At 54.5% G+C, this 16,455-nt stretch overlaps 1 protein-coding gene across 5 annotated transcripts in view; it reads right to left on the bottom strand.

Annotated features, from left to right (window-relative positions):
- Positions 1-16,455, bottom strand: part of SH3PXD2A (SH3 and PX domains 2A) — a 230,861-nt gene that overhangs the window by 10,030 nt on the left and 204,376 nt on the right. For all 5 annotated transcript variants that reach the window (XM_074373681.1, XM_074373682.1, XM_074373684.1 and 2 more), the window contains 5 exons: positions 14,395-14,478; positions 9,251-9,368; positions 5,414-5,751; positions 4,270-4,319; positions 1,517-1,636 (listed from right to left, as the gene is read on the bottom strand). In XM_074373681.1, the coding sequence (XP_074229782.1) occupies positions 1,517-1,636; positions 4,270-4,319; positions 5,414-5,751; positions 9,251-9,368; positions 14,395-14,478 (710 nt within the window). The remainder of the gene's footprint in view (positions 1-1,516; positions 1,637-4,269; positions 4,320-5,413; positions 5,752-9,250; positions 9,369-14,394; positions 14,479-16,455) is intronic.

Raw genomic sequence — 16,455 nt, 5'->3', positions numbered from 1 at the left:
TTTCCAGTGGAATGGAAAGTTTTCAGTCATTTCCATGTTAGTATAAACTAGTTCAAGGAGCTGCCTTCTTAACTTCAATTTGAGATTGGCTAAAGGCTATGAGTGTGGTTGCTGGTTGTTCTGAGGTCCATTTGGATTAGGGAACATAAATGGAAGATGCAGTTGGCCTTCCATGGTGGCAGGTTGTATATCCATGGATACGGAGGGCTGACTGAATTGTGCCATCTTATATAAGGACCTTGAGCATCCCGGGATTTTGGTAACTCTTGGGGATCATGGAACCAATTCCCCACAGATACCAAGGGACAACTGTAATTTGGGACTGTGGGACATTCCTAGAGGAAGAGGTCCCAGGGAGGAGAAGGGAAGCACAAAAACATTAGCACTGGGGGAAGTGGGGCGAAGGAGGGAGGACAGAAAGAGACTACCAAAGGCAAGCCCTGTGTGAGGCCAGCCCTCTGCAGCCCCCATCCTTCCTTTTGTCCTATATTCCATCCTTCGCTCTGCCCACTCCATACTCAAAATTTATGCCTGGGTGGATCCTCAGTATGAGAGTTCTCTTATATTATGAGCTTTGTAGGCTCTTCTGGAAGCACAAGCACCACGGAGAGAATGATTTCTCCTGAAAATTTGGTTCAAAGTTTCAGACATGTGCTGTAACACATTCACACTGGGAATCACCCACTTCACTAGACAGAGACTGCCCAATTACTTGTCTGACAGTTTTACAGGTATTAACAGGATTTAGCTTCATCACCACACAGAGCCACTCAGGAGAAATGACTGAGTCACAGATCTTCTCTGGTCCCAGGAATGCCATGTTCAGTGCCAGCCACAAAGCAGAGTTTCAGAAATGCTAGGATATGGGCCGGGAGGGAACATGACAGGGTCTGTCACTCCATTTGCAGAGAGAAATGATCAAAGCCTGGGGGAGAAGCGACTGCATCAGATGTCAGAGGGGCCTGTGGTGTGGACGTGGCCAGAAGCCAGGTCCTCGGTATCTTACTTTGGCTGCCTGGACCACATTCTTCCAACAACAGCGCTTCCTACTGTGGGTTTTGCGGAATTCTGGCCCCCAGGTGCACCTGGGAGAGGATGTCTAGGCAAAGCTGCCTTTTCTGGTCCCCTCTTGGAGACACACAGTGACATCCCCATATCACAGGCTCTGAGAAGTTATGCAATTCAAACAACAAAACCGGTTGGATTTTGTTTAACTCACTGTCTTCAGAACTCATTCGATCCCAGAAGCCCTTTGTTTCAAGGCGCCCCAGCACAAGCTCCTGTAATGCTTTGGGAAATGCTGCTGTGAGGGAGCTGGGTGGAGACACGAGCCGGGGTCTCTAGTCCTGGCCATAGCACTGACTGGCTTTAGGCAAATTTTCATCCCTGCAGGGTCTTGTTTCTACACCTTTCCTGCCTGCCCTCAGGAACGTTGCCAACAAGACATAAATGGGAAACATGGTAGGTCTTTAACCAGCCTGAGTTATAACCCTTCCCCTCATGGCCCAAGGCTCACCTCTGCCTTCTGTCCACCCCGAAAGCTGATCCCATCAGAAATGCACGACTGGAATTCCGCAATGGTGTAGTACTCGACCTCAACAGAAGGGGGCTCTGGTGGCTTCGGCAGCTGGAACCCCTAAGGCAGAGAAAACAGTGAGCAAGACCCATCCGGTCAAATCCATAATAGAGGCAAGTGTGGCGGTTACACCAGTGGACTCAAGTCTCAGGCTGTCTCCCCAAGAGATCCCTTTCTTGACCAGGCTCTCTAAGAATCAATCCCTAGGAGTCACTTGAATCAATTGTCTGAGCTATCAAAATGATCATCTAGTTATAAATTTCCTTCCTTATATCCTTTGGAGTCCAATTTTCAGAAGCCGCAACAGCCAGGTCCCAAAATGAAAGTTAAGAAGCTGAGAAATTGTTGTAAGAAAGCCCATGCACACTGTCACACTGTCTCCTGGAAGAGAAGAGTTATGTCCTTGAGTCTCAGGTGAAGTGCCACCGGGGTGACACCTGGCTGCAGAGGTGGGATGGGTGTAAGGGGCATGGGGTTGGTGAGAAGAGCCCTTGGTCTCTCATCATGATGATGCCAAGTGGTCAGGCAAGCACAGAATAAAGCTCAGGATCCTTTGCCCTGGGGTGGGGTGGAACATGCTGGGAAGCCTAAATGTTTCCTAGAAGCTGGTACATCAGTATCTAAGCCTGACATGTGGGGACGTTGTAAGCCTCAGTCACCCATGTTACAAATGTTTGTTGTGTGTCTACTGGGTGCCAGGCCCTGGTCCAAGGCACCAGGCATCCAAGAGTAAACCAAAAGGACAGCCCCCTTGTCCTTGTGGAGAGGACATTCCAGCTTCAGCCCGTCTCTACTCTGGTGAACACAGACTTGGTGCCTCCCCATTACTCCCAGTATGTCCCGGTATCAGTTAAAACAAAACAATTTTTATTAAAAAGGTACATGTGTTTGGGAGGCTAGAGAGGGGAAAGCAGCTGTAGTGTAGCAGGAAGACCTCAAAAGACCTCTGCCTTGCAGCTGGACACACGTGGGCTCCAGTCCCAGCTCAGCAATTCACCAGCTGCATGGCCCTGTGTAAGGCCCCTGACCTCTCCGAGCCTCAGTCTCCTCATCTCTAAAATGGAACTAACAACAGGGTCATGAAGAGGACCACTGAGATAATGAACATAACTTCTGGTCCAGCCAGGGGTATAAGAAGAGCTCCATAAATAGAAGCCAGAGCTGAATCCTCTTCCTGATACACTATACTATTCCTCTTAACCTGCCTGGTCCTTCAAGGCTCAGCATGTTCTAATCCTGCCAGTCACAGCTGGGTCACCTTGGGTCAGAGTGAGTGAAGGGTGGGAGGAAGCTGGTTTTGAGGGACCAGACATGATCCAGTCAACTTTCCCCACCTGGTGCCTGGCCCTGCAGCCGTGCATGTGCGCAGGTGAGGCCCAGGTCCCAGCCTGGCCGGGACCCCCAGCCAGTGAGAGGCAGCCCTGCCTGGCTGGAACAAACAGCTCTGCCTCAGCAAGCCCTGCTTTTGGGAGGCGTGGAAGGTACTACCCCATTCTTGCCAAAATCAAGTCTGTCTCAAAATAATCAGCTGGGGCTGAGAGAGATGGGAGGAAAGAACTCGGCAATCAGCTGTGTAAAACGCGACGGGGAACAAGACAGGAACTCCACTCAGGCTGATGGCCAAGGCAAGGATGTTCGCATGTCCAGGGGCCAAATCTTCAAAAATCCCATTTACTGAAGGCCCACTCCTCCAGTGACAGCAGTTGTCCCCCTCTCCCAGGCAGATGTCACTGACCACAGTAAGTATTGTTAAGCCCAGATGTGACTTCGAATCCTTGTTCGTACACAGTGCACAGAGAGCTGACACAGGAAATGGAAAGCTGATGGCCAGCCCTCTGCACACAGCGTCTCATCTCATCCTTACAGCAGCCCTGGGAGATGGCTGGCACTGTCCTCAACTCATAAATAAGGAAACTGAGGCTTGTGGAGAGCAAACTTGCCCAGGCGCTTGCTGTTTATAAGTGTCAGAAGTGGAATATGAATCCGTGCCTAGCAGGCTCGAAGCCCTGTTCTTTCCACTACATCCCACTGCCCTGGGTAACAGGTTCTCAGTTCTAGGGCTCTCAGCCTGTCACCAGCATCACTGCTGCCCCGAGCCCCAGCACCCTGAGTGCACATCTGCCTCCCTGATGGTCTGGATGCCAGGAAACCACCCACAGGAGCCAGGGTTCCCAGCAGCACTGAGCCTCTTTGAGCTTCAGCATAAGCCAGTCCCTGCTATTTACCACCCTTCTCCCCTGAGTTTGAGCCCTGGTCTGCCCTCTGCCCTCCCAGGCTCTGGCATCCACCACAATCCATCAGATACTCCCAAGCAAGGAAGGCAAAGCTGAAGGGCTTCCAGGCTCTCATGGACAGCAGCCCCACTTCCAGCCCCTGGCAATGCCCTGGCCGGACACTCTTGCCAGCCAGTCTAAATGTTTATGTCTGCCAGTGTGGTGGCAGGATGGATTTATTTAGCTTTGGAGTGCAGTGTGTTTTTGATTACAAACTGTCCAGCTAGGCCGCAGAGAGGCTGGGATCCTCAGGCTTCCCTCCCTGCCCCCAGCCCCATGAAGCTGGAAGCCTCAGCCTGGCCCTGGGGAAGCTCTGGGCTAACAGGCTCTGCAGTGGGACAGCCAGTTAACGGGGGCTGCTACCATGCCCCCAACGCCAGAAGAGGAACAAGGGAGAAAAAAAAAATTCAACACACATACCAGACTGGACTCTCTGCGAGGTGGAGGCCTTGTCCTTAGGTTTGGGGAGCCTAGCAGAAGAAACAGGGCTTCAGAAATCCCAGCCAGACAACAGTGCCTTCCCCACCTCCCCTGGGTGTGGCCGCCTCCTGACCCTCCTGACCCTGGAAAGTTCCTGCTTTTGTCCTGCATTTATGAAGAACTCATGCTCTCAGCCACTACTGGCACTACACGTGGGCTCCTTCAGTGGGAAGCCACAGCCCTTTAAGCTTCCTTGGCTATGTTTCAAGGGGATCCATGAACCCTCTAAAATGATGTGCACATTTGAAAATGTATGAACATAGAGGCATTTTTCAGGGGAAAGGGGAGATAACTTTATCGGATTCTCAGAGTTAGAAGGAGAGACCATGTCTATTTCTTGTTCCCTACTGAATCCTTAGAAGCTAGCACAGTGCCAGGTAAGAGGGGGCACCCAAAAAACGTTTCCCAAGTGATACTCAAAAGGTTTCAGGCACAGAGCTAACTTAACCAAGTTTAGGACTAAACTTAAAAACAGCTTTCCTCCAGATTTTAAGGGAAGCTCGTCTCTCGTAACAGATTAACCCTCAACCATAGGCACCATTGTGCCAGAGATGCTAGAGAACTGGAGGGACCAGCAGCTGGTTTCTCCTGTAAGAAAGGAGACTCATGAAGAATGCCACTTAAAACTGCTCGTGGAAAGACGTACAGTCACCCTTTCAAGTCTTTTAGGTTTCCAGTAACTGGTGGAAGGAGACAGGGGAGGATGGCTAAGACTCAGCAAGATGTTCCAGCAGCTGTCACTCAGAAGGCAGCCTTGCGTCGAGGGCCCCCACTGCACAGCCCGGACAACTACACTTCTCTGCAAAGTGACCCTTCCTGGCTCTCTGCTAGAGGAGGAGGGAGTGCTACCAGGTTACATACTCATGTAATATCTCTTCGGTAGAGGAGCTGGAAGGAACTGCCTTGTACACTCTTGTAATTAGCATGGGATAAGTTGACAGAGTGAGGCTGGGGTCAAAGGTCTGTCTGCATCTCAGGAAGAAAATGATACAGGGAGCATGCACCCTGCTCTGGCTTTTCTTGTATCTCATGCCCCCTCTCTAAAGAGCAGTGCTGTGAGGACCCAGGGGTCAGAGACTCTTACTGATCTGGGCCCTCTGAGGGGCAATCCTGGCCACGGCTGGGGAGCCCTGGGCCAGCTTGGAGACGGTCCTCTCAGGGACACCCAGGGCGCTGCCATTGGAGGCGTTGCAGAGGATGGGCAGGCTGATCTCCTTCTTGGCAATGGGGGCTTCTGGGCCCTCGCCTTCGGCAGGCAGCGCCTCCTTGTCGCTGGACGCCTTCTTGTTCAGCAGGTTGCTGATCTCCATGATGTTCCCGATGATCTCCACTGGGCCTGCCAGGTTCTTCTTCCGTGCTGGCAGGTCGTCCTTGGCTTTCTTCAGGTAGGATGCTGGCGCCCAGCCCTCTTTGCCCAGGTATCTGCGGGGAGGAGTGGGACACAGCGTCATGAGAGCCCCCCTGCTAGGCCCCAGGCTCTATCTGGCCTTGTCCAGCTGAGCCTTCTCTGCCATGCTCTGCAAGACACTTGGCAAAGCCATAACTCTGGACAGAACTGGAACTGAGGGCAGGTGGAAAAGACACCAGAACACCATTTCTCCCTCTTTATCTCCTGTTCTTTGCCTGATCTCCCTTACTGTGGGTTCCCGTCATTTGCAAAGTCAGGTAAGCATGGGACCTTGGGATGAGAAGGCTGCACAAATTTGGGGTTGCCCAAAAGGTAGGCTTTGCAATGGCCTGCTACCTCACCACAGCAGAGGGCAATTCTAGAGATAAGAAATGAGAAGGTGTATAGAGTTAAATGCCCAGTCAAAAAAGGAAGTACAATCAGACAGGTGAAGAGGTAGCAAAAGTGAATTAGGAAACCTGAGTCCTGGTCTACAGTACCTTGGACAGGTCCCTACAAGTCAAGTTTTTCCTCTTCTGCAAAATGCTGGGATAGAGTAGCTGCAAATATTCATCCAGAAGGACAGACATATTGCGACCAACGAGGAAGATGTCTATGAAGGAAAGTGAGTGAGTGTGGAAAGCATCGGCACTGCTGCAGGAAGAGCAATCGGGTCAAGTTCACAGAACAAGTTCATACACAGACCAATGTTTCAAAGTAGTGGGGTAAGGACGGATTATTCAGTGAGTGATCTAGGGACAACTGAAGATCCAGATAGGAGAAACAAGTGAAACTCTGGCCTCACAGCTGTGTAGCAAAATTAAAAATGCAAGGCGTGAGTATCTGCTTCATCTTGGGGGTTGAGAAAATCTTTCTAAATGGAACTCCAAAAGCCGAAAGAAACCATAAAGGAAAAGACCAAATAAAGCACATGACTGGATAAAATTAAAGCCTTTGGTATGGCAAAACAAAAACAAAATGGAACAAAACAAAACAAAATGAAAACAAAACCAAAACCCATAAATAAGAGCAAAAGGCAAATGACAGGGCTGACTTAATTTTAGGGGATTTGCTGACTTCTGAAAACAAGCTTTTCCCCTTTCCCTTCATGGTGTTGAGCTTCGACTCAAACTCACTGGGAGCTTACTTCCCGGTCCAGTAATTGCTGGCCAATGCCCCCGAGTCTGGAGTGCGATGTCCTCGCCTGCTCCCAGCTGTCAGACAGTCCCCTCTCCCCTGCCTCTCTGAGCTGATCTTGTTTTGGGGGGCTCATCAGGTGGGAGAAAAAGCAACGTGAAAGTTAAAGTTTCTAACGTGTCTGAGTTTTGCTGGAAAGCTCAGGTAGGAGGTGGCTTCTCATGTTCATTTCACATGAATGTGCAGGTAGGCTGATTCAAGCTTCCCCGTCTGGACCCCTGTTTTGGGTCTTGGAAGGCAGGCATCAGTGAAGAAATGGATGGGAGTCAGGGAGCTGGCAGACAGAAGCACAGAATTTCAGGGGTGGATGGAACCAACTAGTAAAGATGCCTGATCTTACATATGAGCCAACAACCAAGGCTCAGACAGGCAAAGCAAGTAGCAGAGGGTCACACAGCTAGCTGTCAGCAGCATCTGGCACTGGTGCCCTTCATCTTGGAGAAAAGATGAAGATGAGCCTGAGGACTACTGCAGGTGCTCTTCTATGAGCGCATGGTGCAGAGATGGGGGGCGGGGCTCACAAGAGTGATGGTCAGGACTGGCTCCCATTTCAAACCCCCATGTGCTCCTTTGGTGTTACATGGATAAAATTAGATTCCAGGCAGAGAGATGCAAGGGAATCAGGAGCGGCTGTGTGTGTTTGGGTCCAAGTCTGCTCACATCTGCTTTCCAGCTCTGGAGCACAGAATGACTCCAGAGGGAAGCAAACTGGAAAAGGAGGATGGAGGGAAAGGGAGGGTGTGTGTGGGGGTGGGTAGGGGGGGAGAAGAAAGACAGGAAATAAGGATCAACACGGAGCCTGGGATGCTGGGAAATGGCATATTTAAGGGGGTGTCTGGCAGCCTTCTTAAGGTGGAATCTTTTTAGTTGGGTTCTATCAGTTGAAGCTCCCACTGGCTAAAAGGCTAAGTCGTGGGGACAAGAGGTGACTAGAAGAGCCAGCTCAGAGTGCTTCTGTTGGTCATTTTAGAAAATCAAAAAATCCTAGCAGCCTTGTAGATAACCTCTGGGTGAGTGGTTCAGGTTACCAGCCTGCCAGAATGTCCACTGGCCTTCCCACACAGACTCGTGGTGGCAGGATTTGGGGCTGGGCTCTAGGTTCCATTGCTGAGAGAACAGGAAAGTCTAGGAGCAGTGGATTTGGGCAAACATGTCCAGATACACAGTCCTGTCCCACCTAACAGGACAGAATGGGACACCTCAGCCCTCCTGACTGCTGTGCATGGAGCCAGGAGCAGGGGTGTCTATGTCCTGCCAGGTCACACTAAGTTTCCATCCCATGTGGCTAACGACCTTCATCCTACCCGTCACCATAAACCAATCTTAATACCCTCACTGTCTGCCGTGGTCTAAGCAAATGTCTTGTGAGTACCCCCGTCACCTGGGTAGATCCTGTTCCCTCTGACAGCTCAGAACATGCATGTTGCCCACAGTGGTCTGGGGAGGCAGTCCCCACAGCCCACGACAGGGAACTCTGTCATCTAGGTTACAGGCAGAGAAAAGAAACAGCAAAATCATCATAGTTGAGCTGCTTCCAAAGGATCCAAAAACATTTCCTGCGAGCAAGGCCCCCTGGGGGGTGCTGGCTGGTCTGGGAGCCCCAGGGCAGAGGGGTCTGGGGGCAGAGATGGGTAGGGGAGAGGTGGGTAAAGCCCGCAGGGATTAGTTTGCTTCCAGGAGCGTCAGGAAGCTCCCAACTTCCCTACCCACTCCCCCAAATGGATTTCTCAGCTGGGAAGTGTGACTAGACCCGAGGAGAGGGAGGGGCAGAGCAAGGGGCCTCTGAACCAGGACTGGGCTCAGGCCTCACTTCCGCCCCAGCTCTAGTGACCACGTGAGCCAGCGGTGCAGAGTGAACAGCCGCAGGCCAGAGCCTGCATCTGGGGCCCCCGGTGCTGAGCCGTGGGCAGCAGGGGCTGTCTGCTGGGACCCCAGCAAGGCTGGTGGACGCCAGCGCTCCAGACAGCCTGAGATGCAGAGCACGCCAGGCAGCCAAGGCCGGACGCAGAAAACCAAATTCAGATGTGCTGGACCCTCTTGGCAGATGCACCGGGAAGGGATTGCACCACTGCCTGCAAGCTGAGCCGGGGCCCCTGTGCCCCACTGGCTGTGGCTCAGGCTTGGCTTTATGTGTCCCGGGAGGGGATCTGCAAGAGGAGTGCTCTCTGTCAGAGCCGTTCAGCTGTGCAGAGCTGAAGCAGCCAAGCCAGGTTGGGAGCTCAAAGCTGCTGTCAGTATCTACCTGCCAGCTGGTGCCCATAGCCACACTGCTCCCCAGGGCCCGCCTGGGGGCCAGCCTGCCAGGGGGCCACCTCACTCCTCTGCTGGGGCTCCTACCTGATATACCACCAGCCCTCCAAATTCTTCCGGATCACCTCCACGGTGACGCCCTTCTCAAAGCCAATCTCGTCCTTGCTTTGGCTGGTGTAAGGCTGCACAGTGACGTACTTCTCCTCTGTGGGTGGTGGTGAGAAGCAAAAAAGCACAATTATTTGAGGCCGGGGTGCAGGTCCTCCTTCCTATCTCCCCCTGACCTGGCCTCACTTAGCTGGTGGCCAAGGTGCACTGGGTCAGCCTCTGGCTTTTCCAGGAAAAGGAAGAAAAGGGACCAGGTCTTACTGCTGCTCCCAGAGCTGGGCAGGGCCACAGGCGGCCCTGCGAGCCACAGGCAGCATGGAGCTGGCTCTCCCAGCCCCCATGATGGCAGCCAGGCTACAGGAGCCTGGAGTCCTCAGGGCCCCAGAAACTCCCTGGGAGGAGGCCAGGGCTACAAGGAGCCTGGCCCTCACGGGGCCTGAGTCAGGAAGTCTGAGAACAGACCTGGGTGTCAACTGAGTGTCTGGAGGCCCCACAGCGTGCCCTTCCTTCCCTGAACCTGCCACGTTCCCGTCTGTGCCCCAGACTTGCTCTCCTAGCCCTTCTCTTACCTCAAATCCTTCCATCAATCCTCTGTCCAGCCTTCTGATGGTTCTAGGGGCACCTCAGGGATGCCTCCCCTGACCACTAATCTGGTCACCTGATCATGGCATCTCCCCAAGACGATTCTAGGAACCCACATTCTATGGGAGTGGTTATGTGTTTTGTTAAGGGTCCAGTGGCTTAGTGAGCAGTGGCCACACTGAGTGCAGCATAATCAGGCCGGCGCTCACAGGGCCCTGAGAGGGCCACCATGCCTGTGTGCCTTCTGGAGGACAGTGTGCTGAGTAGACCTCGCAGCTGAGAAGGACCCCTCAGGGAGCTGCCTGCTCTGATCTCACGGTGGGATTGTGAGCCCTGTCCAGGGTTCCCAGGCACTGGGCAAGAGGCACCTGTGGGAGCAGAGGAAGAACTTGGGTAGCAGGTCTGGGGAGGCTGGGCAACATGGTTCTTCCTGGATCCCTCCAGCCTCTCTTCTGGCAGGGCCCTGTCCTTCCACATGAGTCCTTGCTCAGGCTTCTAGGATGGTGAGTCTGCACCTGCTGGAGACAGCTGGACCCACAGCTAGCTGGCCGCAGCCTGCCTGCCTCCTGCAGGGAGAGCCTTCCCAGAGGACCAACTCAGGAAGGAGCACGTGGCTGCACCCCCACAATCTGGGAGAATGAGCAGCAGAGATAGACAAAGAAACTGACCTCCTGGCATGCCCTTCAGGAGGGTCACCCTTAACCTGTGCTGTCCCCTCTGGCCTGAACACTCCCTGGGGCTGAGACAGCACCTGGGACACAGTAGGAATTCCAAAGGGACTATGGATGCAGAAATAGGCGGGCTAGGCCAGCACACTGAGTGGGAGACTTTGAGCTCAAAATAGCAGGATGCCGGCACAGAACGCCTGGATCTAAGATGCCTGCCCCCTGCCTCCTGGCTCCCATCTGTGACAGTCACCCCCTGGACTCCTCAGCTGGACCCCAACGGGCAGCCTGCCTGAGCCTCAGGCAGCAGGCGGGGAGGGGGCAGCTGCCACCCCAACCCCCTGCTCAGGAGGGCCATCTGTTCATTCCTCCCTGGATTATCAGGGTCCTGTCTGTGGCCCTGTGCTGGGCGGGGAGAGCTGCTCCCTTTGGGGTGGAGGTCGCTGCCCTGCCAGGCTGCAAGGACAGAACTGATGGGCTGCTGGCAGAATCTGAAAGTCTGCCAAAAGGCAAAAGGTAGGTGATGACCACTGGGAGTCTCCATAATTCAGCATGCTCTTCTCAATGCAAGCCTTTCTCAGCATCAGCTCGCTCCTGGAAGCGTTCAGATTCCAACCCAGCCATGCTGGGGAGAGCTGCCAGGACCGCCTGAGAACCTGGTCCGGCCAGATTCTGACTCGGGCCTTTGAGAAGTTCCGTGTCTGCAGTCCAGCCCTCTGTGCTCCTGCTGTTCCTGGTCTTGCTTCATTTTCCAGTGGGGCACGCTAAATCCTGGCCCAGGCAGTGGCCAGAGGGGCAGTGCCAGGCCCCAGGGATCCAGAGTTCTGAGGCTGGGGTGAGCCTAGCGAGGCCTAGGCGCCACATTTTGCCTTTGTTCAGCTGGGCTATTTTTAAAAGCCTGTGGTTCACACAGGAAGCCATCATTAAAGTTCCCCTAGGTAAAGTTGATTTTGCAGAGAAAAATTGCAGACCCTCTCTGGGGAAGATCAGAGAAGCCCGGCCCTGTCGCATGGCAGAGGACAGGGCCGAGACTGTGTCCTGTGGGCGCACCTCCACAGCCCCACAGTGTGCGTGTGGAGGGCAGAGTCCTGGGGGCCATGGAAGCACCTTGCTTTCCCCTGGCCCTCCTCGGGTGGGTCAGTTTTACTCAGGAAAGCTGAGCTGTTCCTGCACAGAGCCCTCTTCTTGATGGCCCTGGGGCTGACATGAACACAGATGTCTAGGACTTCATACTCGCAGGGGGATGTGGTTGGCTAAGAGGCTCATCCTGCCCTGTCACTGCTGGTTTCAGGAGATGAGAATTCAGAGTCCTGGTCCCAGGCAGGGAAACTCTTCCAACTCATCTGTTTGGGGGCTCAGTTTTCTGCCACAGTTGGCTCAGATGACAGAAGTGTGAAGTTAGCTCCAGGTGGACACGTGCCACCGGGGTCTCAGCCCCCAACTCACAGGTTTCCCTGAGGGTAAAGCAGAGCCCCTCCACAGATCTGGGGTCACAAACCCCACCTTGGGGCCCAGACAGATGGAAATGGCTGGGGGTGAGGGGGTGCTCTCATTTGCATTGGCTGGGGTCTCTAGAAAGCAGACCCCTTAGGAATCAGAGTTGAGGGGAGAGGCCTGGGAATTCTCAGGGGCACCTTTCGGCTTCTGGGAAGCGCTGAGGCCGTGGTCACTCTGATGTGCCCAGGGAGGGCTGACCAGGCTGCCCACCGGGTGGGTGGGTGGCTGGGGGTAGGTGGACAGGCCTGTTTTGGTTGCGGAGGCAGGGGCTGGAAATCCCTGCAGTTTCCAAACCACAGACGCCTCCTCTTTCCAAACACTTTCCCCTCCGTCAGCAGTCTCCCTGGCTCCCCTCCCGGCCCCTACAACTCACCCAGCCCCACTGCAAGAGGCCTTTTGATTCCAAAGGCCTGGTTGGCTGAGGGAATGGGGGAGTGGAGGCCCCGGGAAGCACTGCTTTTCTCTTGTCTGGTTATATATGACCCTCTGCCTGCTTCCCCTGTCAGCTTGGCTGTTTGCAGCGAAGTTCCTCCTAGCCAACTTTCTGCAAGTTTTTCTTGGCTGTCTCATTTAACTTAGCGATAAGACTGGGAAATGGTGTTGTTTAGGTCTCTGATTTAAGAGAGTAAGAAGTTGTGGGCCTGCATTTGCTTATGTATTTGCGTATGTATGGATGGCCGCAGACTTACGCATTTAGTTAGGTATCTGTGTCTACTTACATTATTGGACGTTTATAACTGTGAATATATGTGTGGTATAAGAGTTAAGTGTCTGAGAATGCATACGAAGTTATATGTGTACTTGTGGGGTGGCTGGGGCGGTGTACCCATGATGTGCTTGTGTGGAAAACGCGTTTGTGGCTGTGTAAATAACGTAAACGTGGAATGGTCTACATGTGGTTGTATATGTGGACTATACATATCTGTAAGTAGCTGTGTGCCTGGGACCTGGATGTGCAGCTGTTGGGGGGCTGGATGGGACAGTGTACTGCAGCCACCCCCGTGGCTCTCAGGGCTGTGTGCTGATGGTCATTGTGTCTGTGGGTCCATGTGGTTGTGGAGACAGAGTTGTGTTTGGGGATCAGTGGGTGACAGTGTTTGGGGCAGATGTGGGAGGGGATAGGGGAAGGCCAAATCTTCCTCTCTGCTGTTTTTCCAGGCAGTGTTCCATCTCTCCTTTGTTGCGAAGACTCAGGGCTGTGTCCCCACCTGGCCCCCCAAGCAACGCTGTCCCACCCCTCCCACATCCAGGGTGGCTTTTCACGTGCAGCCTGTTCTTGCTGCTTGCACGATCTGGCCCCCTACCCTGCGCCCAGCACCCAACCCGCACTCCACCCTCAGGACAAGCTGGGCTCCTCATGGCCAGTGCTCTGAGCCTGATGCTGAGCCAGCCATGGGTGATGGCCACCCCAGAGTCCAGGCTTGCTGCTGCCCAGGGCTTGGGGCAGACACCAAAACGGTTTCACAGTCACTGAGGAACAAGCTTTGGGGATGGAGTGCGAGTCATGGGGCATCCCTGCTATTCTAGAAAAGCCAGCGCATAATACACACCCTTCCAGCTGTGTCGTCACTCCAGAGCACACACCCACTGCTCTCCTCCAGGCAGGAGACATGGGCCACCCACTGGCCTTAGGGCTCTGGAGATGTTTAGAGATTTGTTCAGAGGACCGCCCCTAATTTCCCTACCTCCCAAGCTCCTGAATGTTGGAAAGGTCCTGAACCAGCAAACGTCTTGGTTCCCGATCAGCCTGTGTGGCGGGCCAGGGACCTCCCTGGAATCGTCTTGATCAGGCTACTCCTGCAGACATAACAGCTAGTGCTGAGAAGCTGGAGCCCCTGGCTGGACCGACACCATCAGAGTGTGTTGGGGCTGTGCCCTGGGGCCAGGCGGGGTCTGGAGTTTGCTCCCTCTCTAGTTTCCCTGGAGCTGGCTGTGAGCTGGTCCTTCTTCCTACTCTGTCCTCCAGCTTTGGCTGAGGGAGCCCCTTCTCTGAGGAAGGAGGAAATGAAGGGCAGGGGCGAGTGGGACAGTCCAGGCAGAGACTCAGACACGCTCAGTTCTCTTAATCTGCAGTTTCAGGGCAAATCTGGCCTTTCTTAGAGTCCAGCTGCCCCCACAATCCTGTCTGAAGTCACATGACCCTTGACCCCAGGATGTTGGCAGAAGCCAGAGCCACCCCTAGTGTCATCCCAGTTCCCAAGCAGCCCCTGTGCCCACCTCCCCCTCCCGGCCAGCTGCAGTTGGTGAGAGGAAAGAAGTCTGGCTGGTGAACGTGAGTAAGGAGGCCACGAGGCAGAGAGAGACAGTGCAGAAAGGAGAGGTGTTGGTGAGCGTGCGCAAAGCGGCAGCTGTGGGTGAGAAGCTGGCTCCCACGGTCACCTCGGCTGTGCTGCCTGTTGACCATCCCGCCCAGGGTCCACCGGCGATCCAGGCGCCGCAGATGGGCCTTGCGTCTCTTGGACACTGGTGTGGGAGGTGGCGATGGAACACGTGGCCGACAGGAACCGGCGGAGAGAATGGAGATGTGGATGAGATGGGAGGGATGGGGAAGGGATGGAGGCAGGGAAGGTTTGCACCCCCAGGTCTTCACCACCTGGACTGAGCCCCAGTGCACACGCCTCCTGGATGGGCACAGATCGGACCAGTGATACCACTAGTAGGTGGGGAATAACTCAACCAAAGCCAAACCCTGTGGGCAGGTTATGCCCCTGAGCCTGGAAGGGTCTAAGAATTTAGAATCCCAGCACCTGAGAGGGGAAAATAGTCCTTGGCTCCAGCCTGGTGCAAGGACGACCCTCAGTTGCAACCTCAGAGGGAGAACACTGCTCCTGCCACTGCTGGGCAGTGATGGCTTCCAGGAGGGTGTACTCCCCACCCCACAACCTGCCCCCTGCACCGGCTCACATCCATCTGTCCCCCACCCACTCACTCAGCCAGACCTGCTTGTGAACCTGTCACCATGAGCCAGGCACCACGCCTGGAAGAATAAACATGTTCAGGAGAGACGTGGGGTCCCGTCCTTGCAGGGCGTATAGCTCTCACTGTCCTGGGCTTGTTTGTGTCTTTGCTTTTTCAGTCATTCCCATGGATTGAGTCTGTTGAGGGCAAAGTCTGCATCTCTGCGTCCCCAGGGCCCAGCACAGGGCCCGGCACGTGGCTCACCCCTCAGACGTTGCTGAGTGAAGCACACACAGGGGGACGCCACAGGCCTTGCTCTGTTCCTTCCCCACATGCCATCCTCCGGCTTTCTGACAGCAGAGGACCTGCCTCCCAGCCTCTCACCACTCCACACCCCTTTCATCTGCACGGGTCCCCTGGCTGCTGTGGACCCACTCCACACACCTCCTGCCTTCCTCTGGGACGCCCAGGTGGAACGGTGGCCCCCACTTCCTGGCACCGCAGGAGGGGGTGCCAGGCTCCCTCTGGGGGAGGGAAGCTGGCAGTTAGAGTCAAACTCCAGACACACCCGAGCCAAACCCCACCAAGGACTCCTGTGAGGTACCTGCTTTTCTGGAGGGAGAATAGCCTGTTTGACCCGCTTCTTATAAGCAGGAGGCCTGGACAAAAGGTCAGGGGTAAAGATTCAGTCCAGGCCCCACTGCCAGGTTACTATGTCACCCTGGGCAGGCTGCCATCCCTCCCTCAGCCTGTCCCCTCAGTTGTCTTTGGGACTGACATCACCTGCCCTGTGTGAAATGAGACAGGGACTGAGTGAGCTCCGAGGCACAGAGATGAGGTCCTATGTGAAGCCAGACCAGGAGGAACTCGGACAGCTGCCCCCCCACCCCGGTGTATCCCCCTTGTTTCTCTGTGGGCAGAGGCACTTCAGCTGATGCCCAGCCTGGGGCCACCTCAGCAGTAAGTGACATCTACCTGGTTTAAATCAGGTACCAAGACGATCTCACTGGAGCCTCACAAAAGCTCCGTGCAGTCGGCAGTCTCCTCATTTTAGAAATGGGAAATCGGGGAACAGGGATGTGAAGGAACCTCAAGTTACACACCTAAGTATCGAGGCAGCAGTGAATCCAGGTGGTCTGGCCCTGGTGCCCAGATTCTAGAGCTTGTGATGTGGTTCTTCCCATCAACCCCACGCCACTGAGTCTGCCAACAGTGGGAAGGCTGGGGCGGGGGGGGGCAGTGCCAATGCCAGCCCACCAGGGACAAAAGGAGGTCATGGCCAGTTGCTGCAAGGCACAGGGGGCAGGCAGAGACCCAGGCTCCAGTCTTGACTCTGCCACTAACTGGCCTGAGGGCTCTGGAGGTGACAATACTCCAGGCCTCCATTTGCTCACCTCTGAGAGGCGGCAGCTGTGATGGGTCACTAAAGCACCTGCCGTGGTTGGGCCTGGACCCTCCTCAGCATCATGGATGAGAGGGTCTCAGCCTCCACCTCTGCCCTCCTACCCTCTACTGGTAACATCTGTGACTTCTACACAGCAC

The sequence above is a fragment of the Camelus bactrianus genome, chromosome 11 (genome assembly GCF_048773025.1).
Source record: "Camelus bactrianus isolate YW-2024 breed Bactrian camel chromosome 11, ASM4877302v1, whole genome shotgun sequence".
In the NCBI taxonomy this organism is placed as follows: domain Eukaryota; kingdom Metazoa; phylum Chordata; class Mammalia; order Artiodactyla; family Camelidae; genus Camelus; species Camelus bactrianus.
This window is presented reverse-complemented; position numbering and strand designations above follow the sequence as displayed.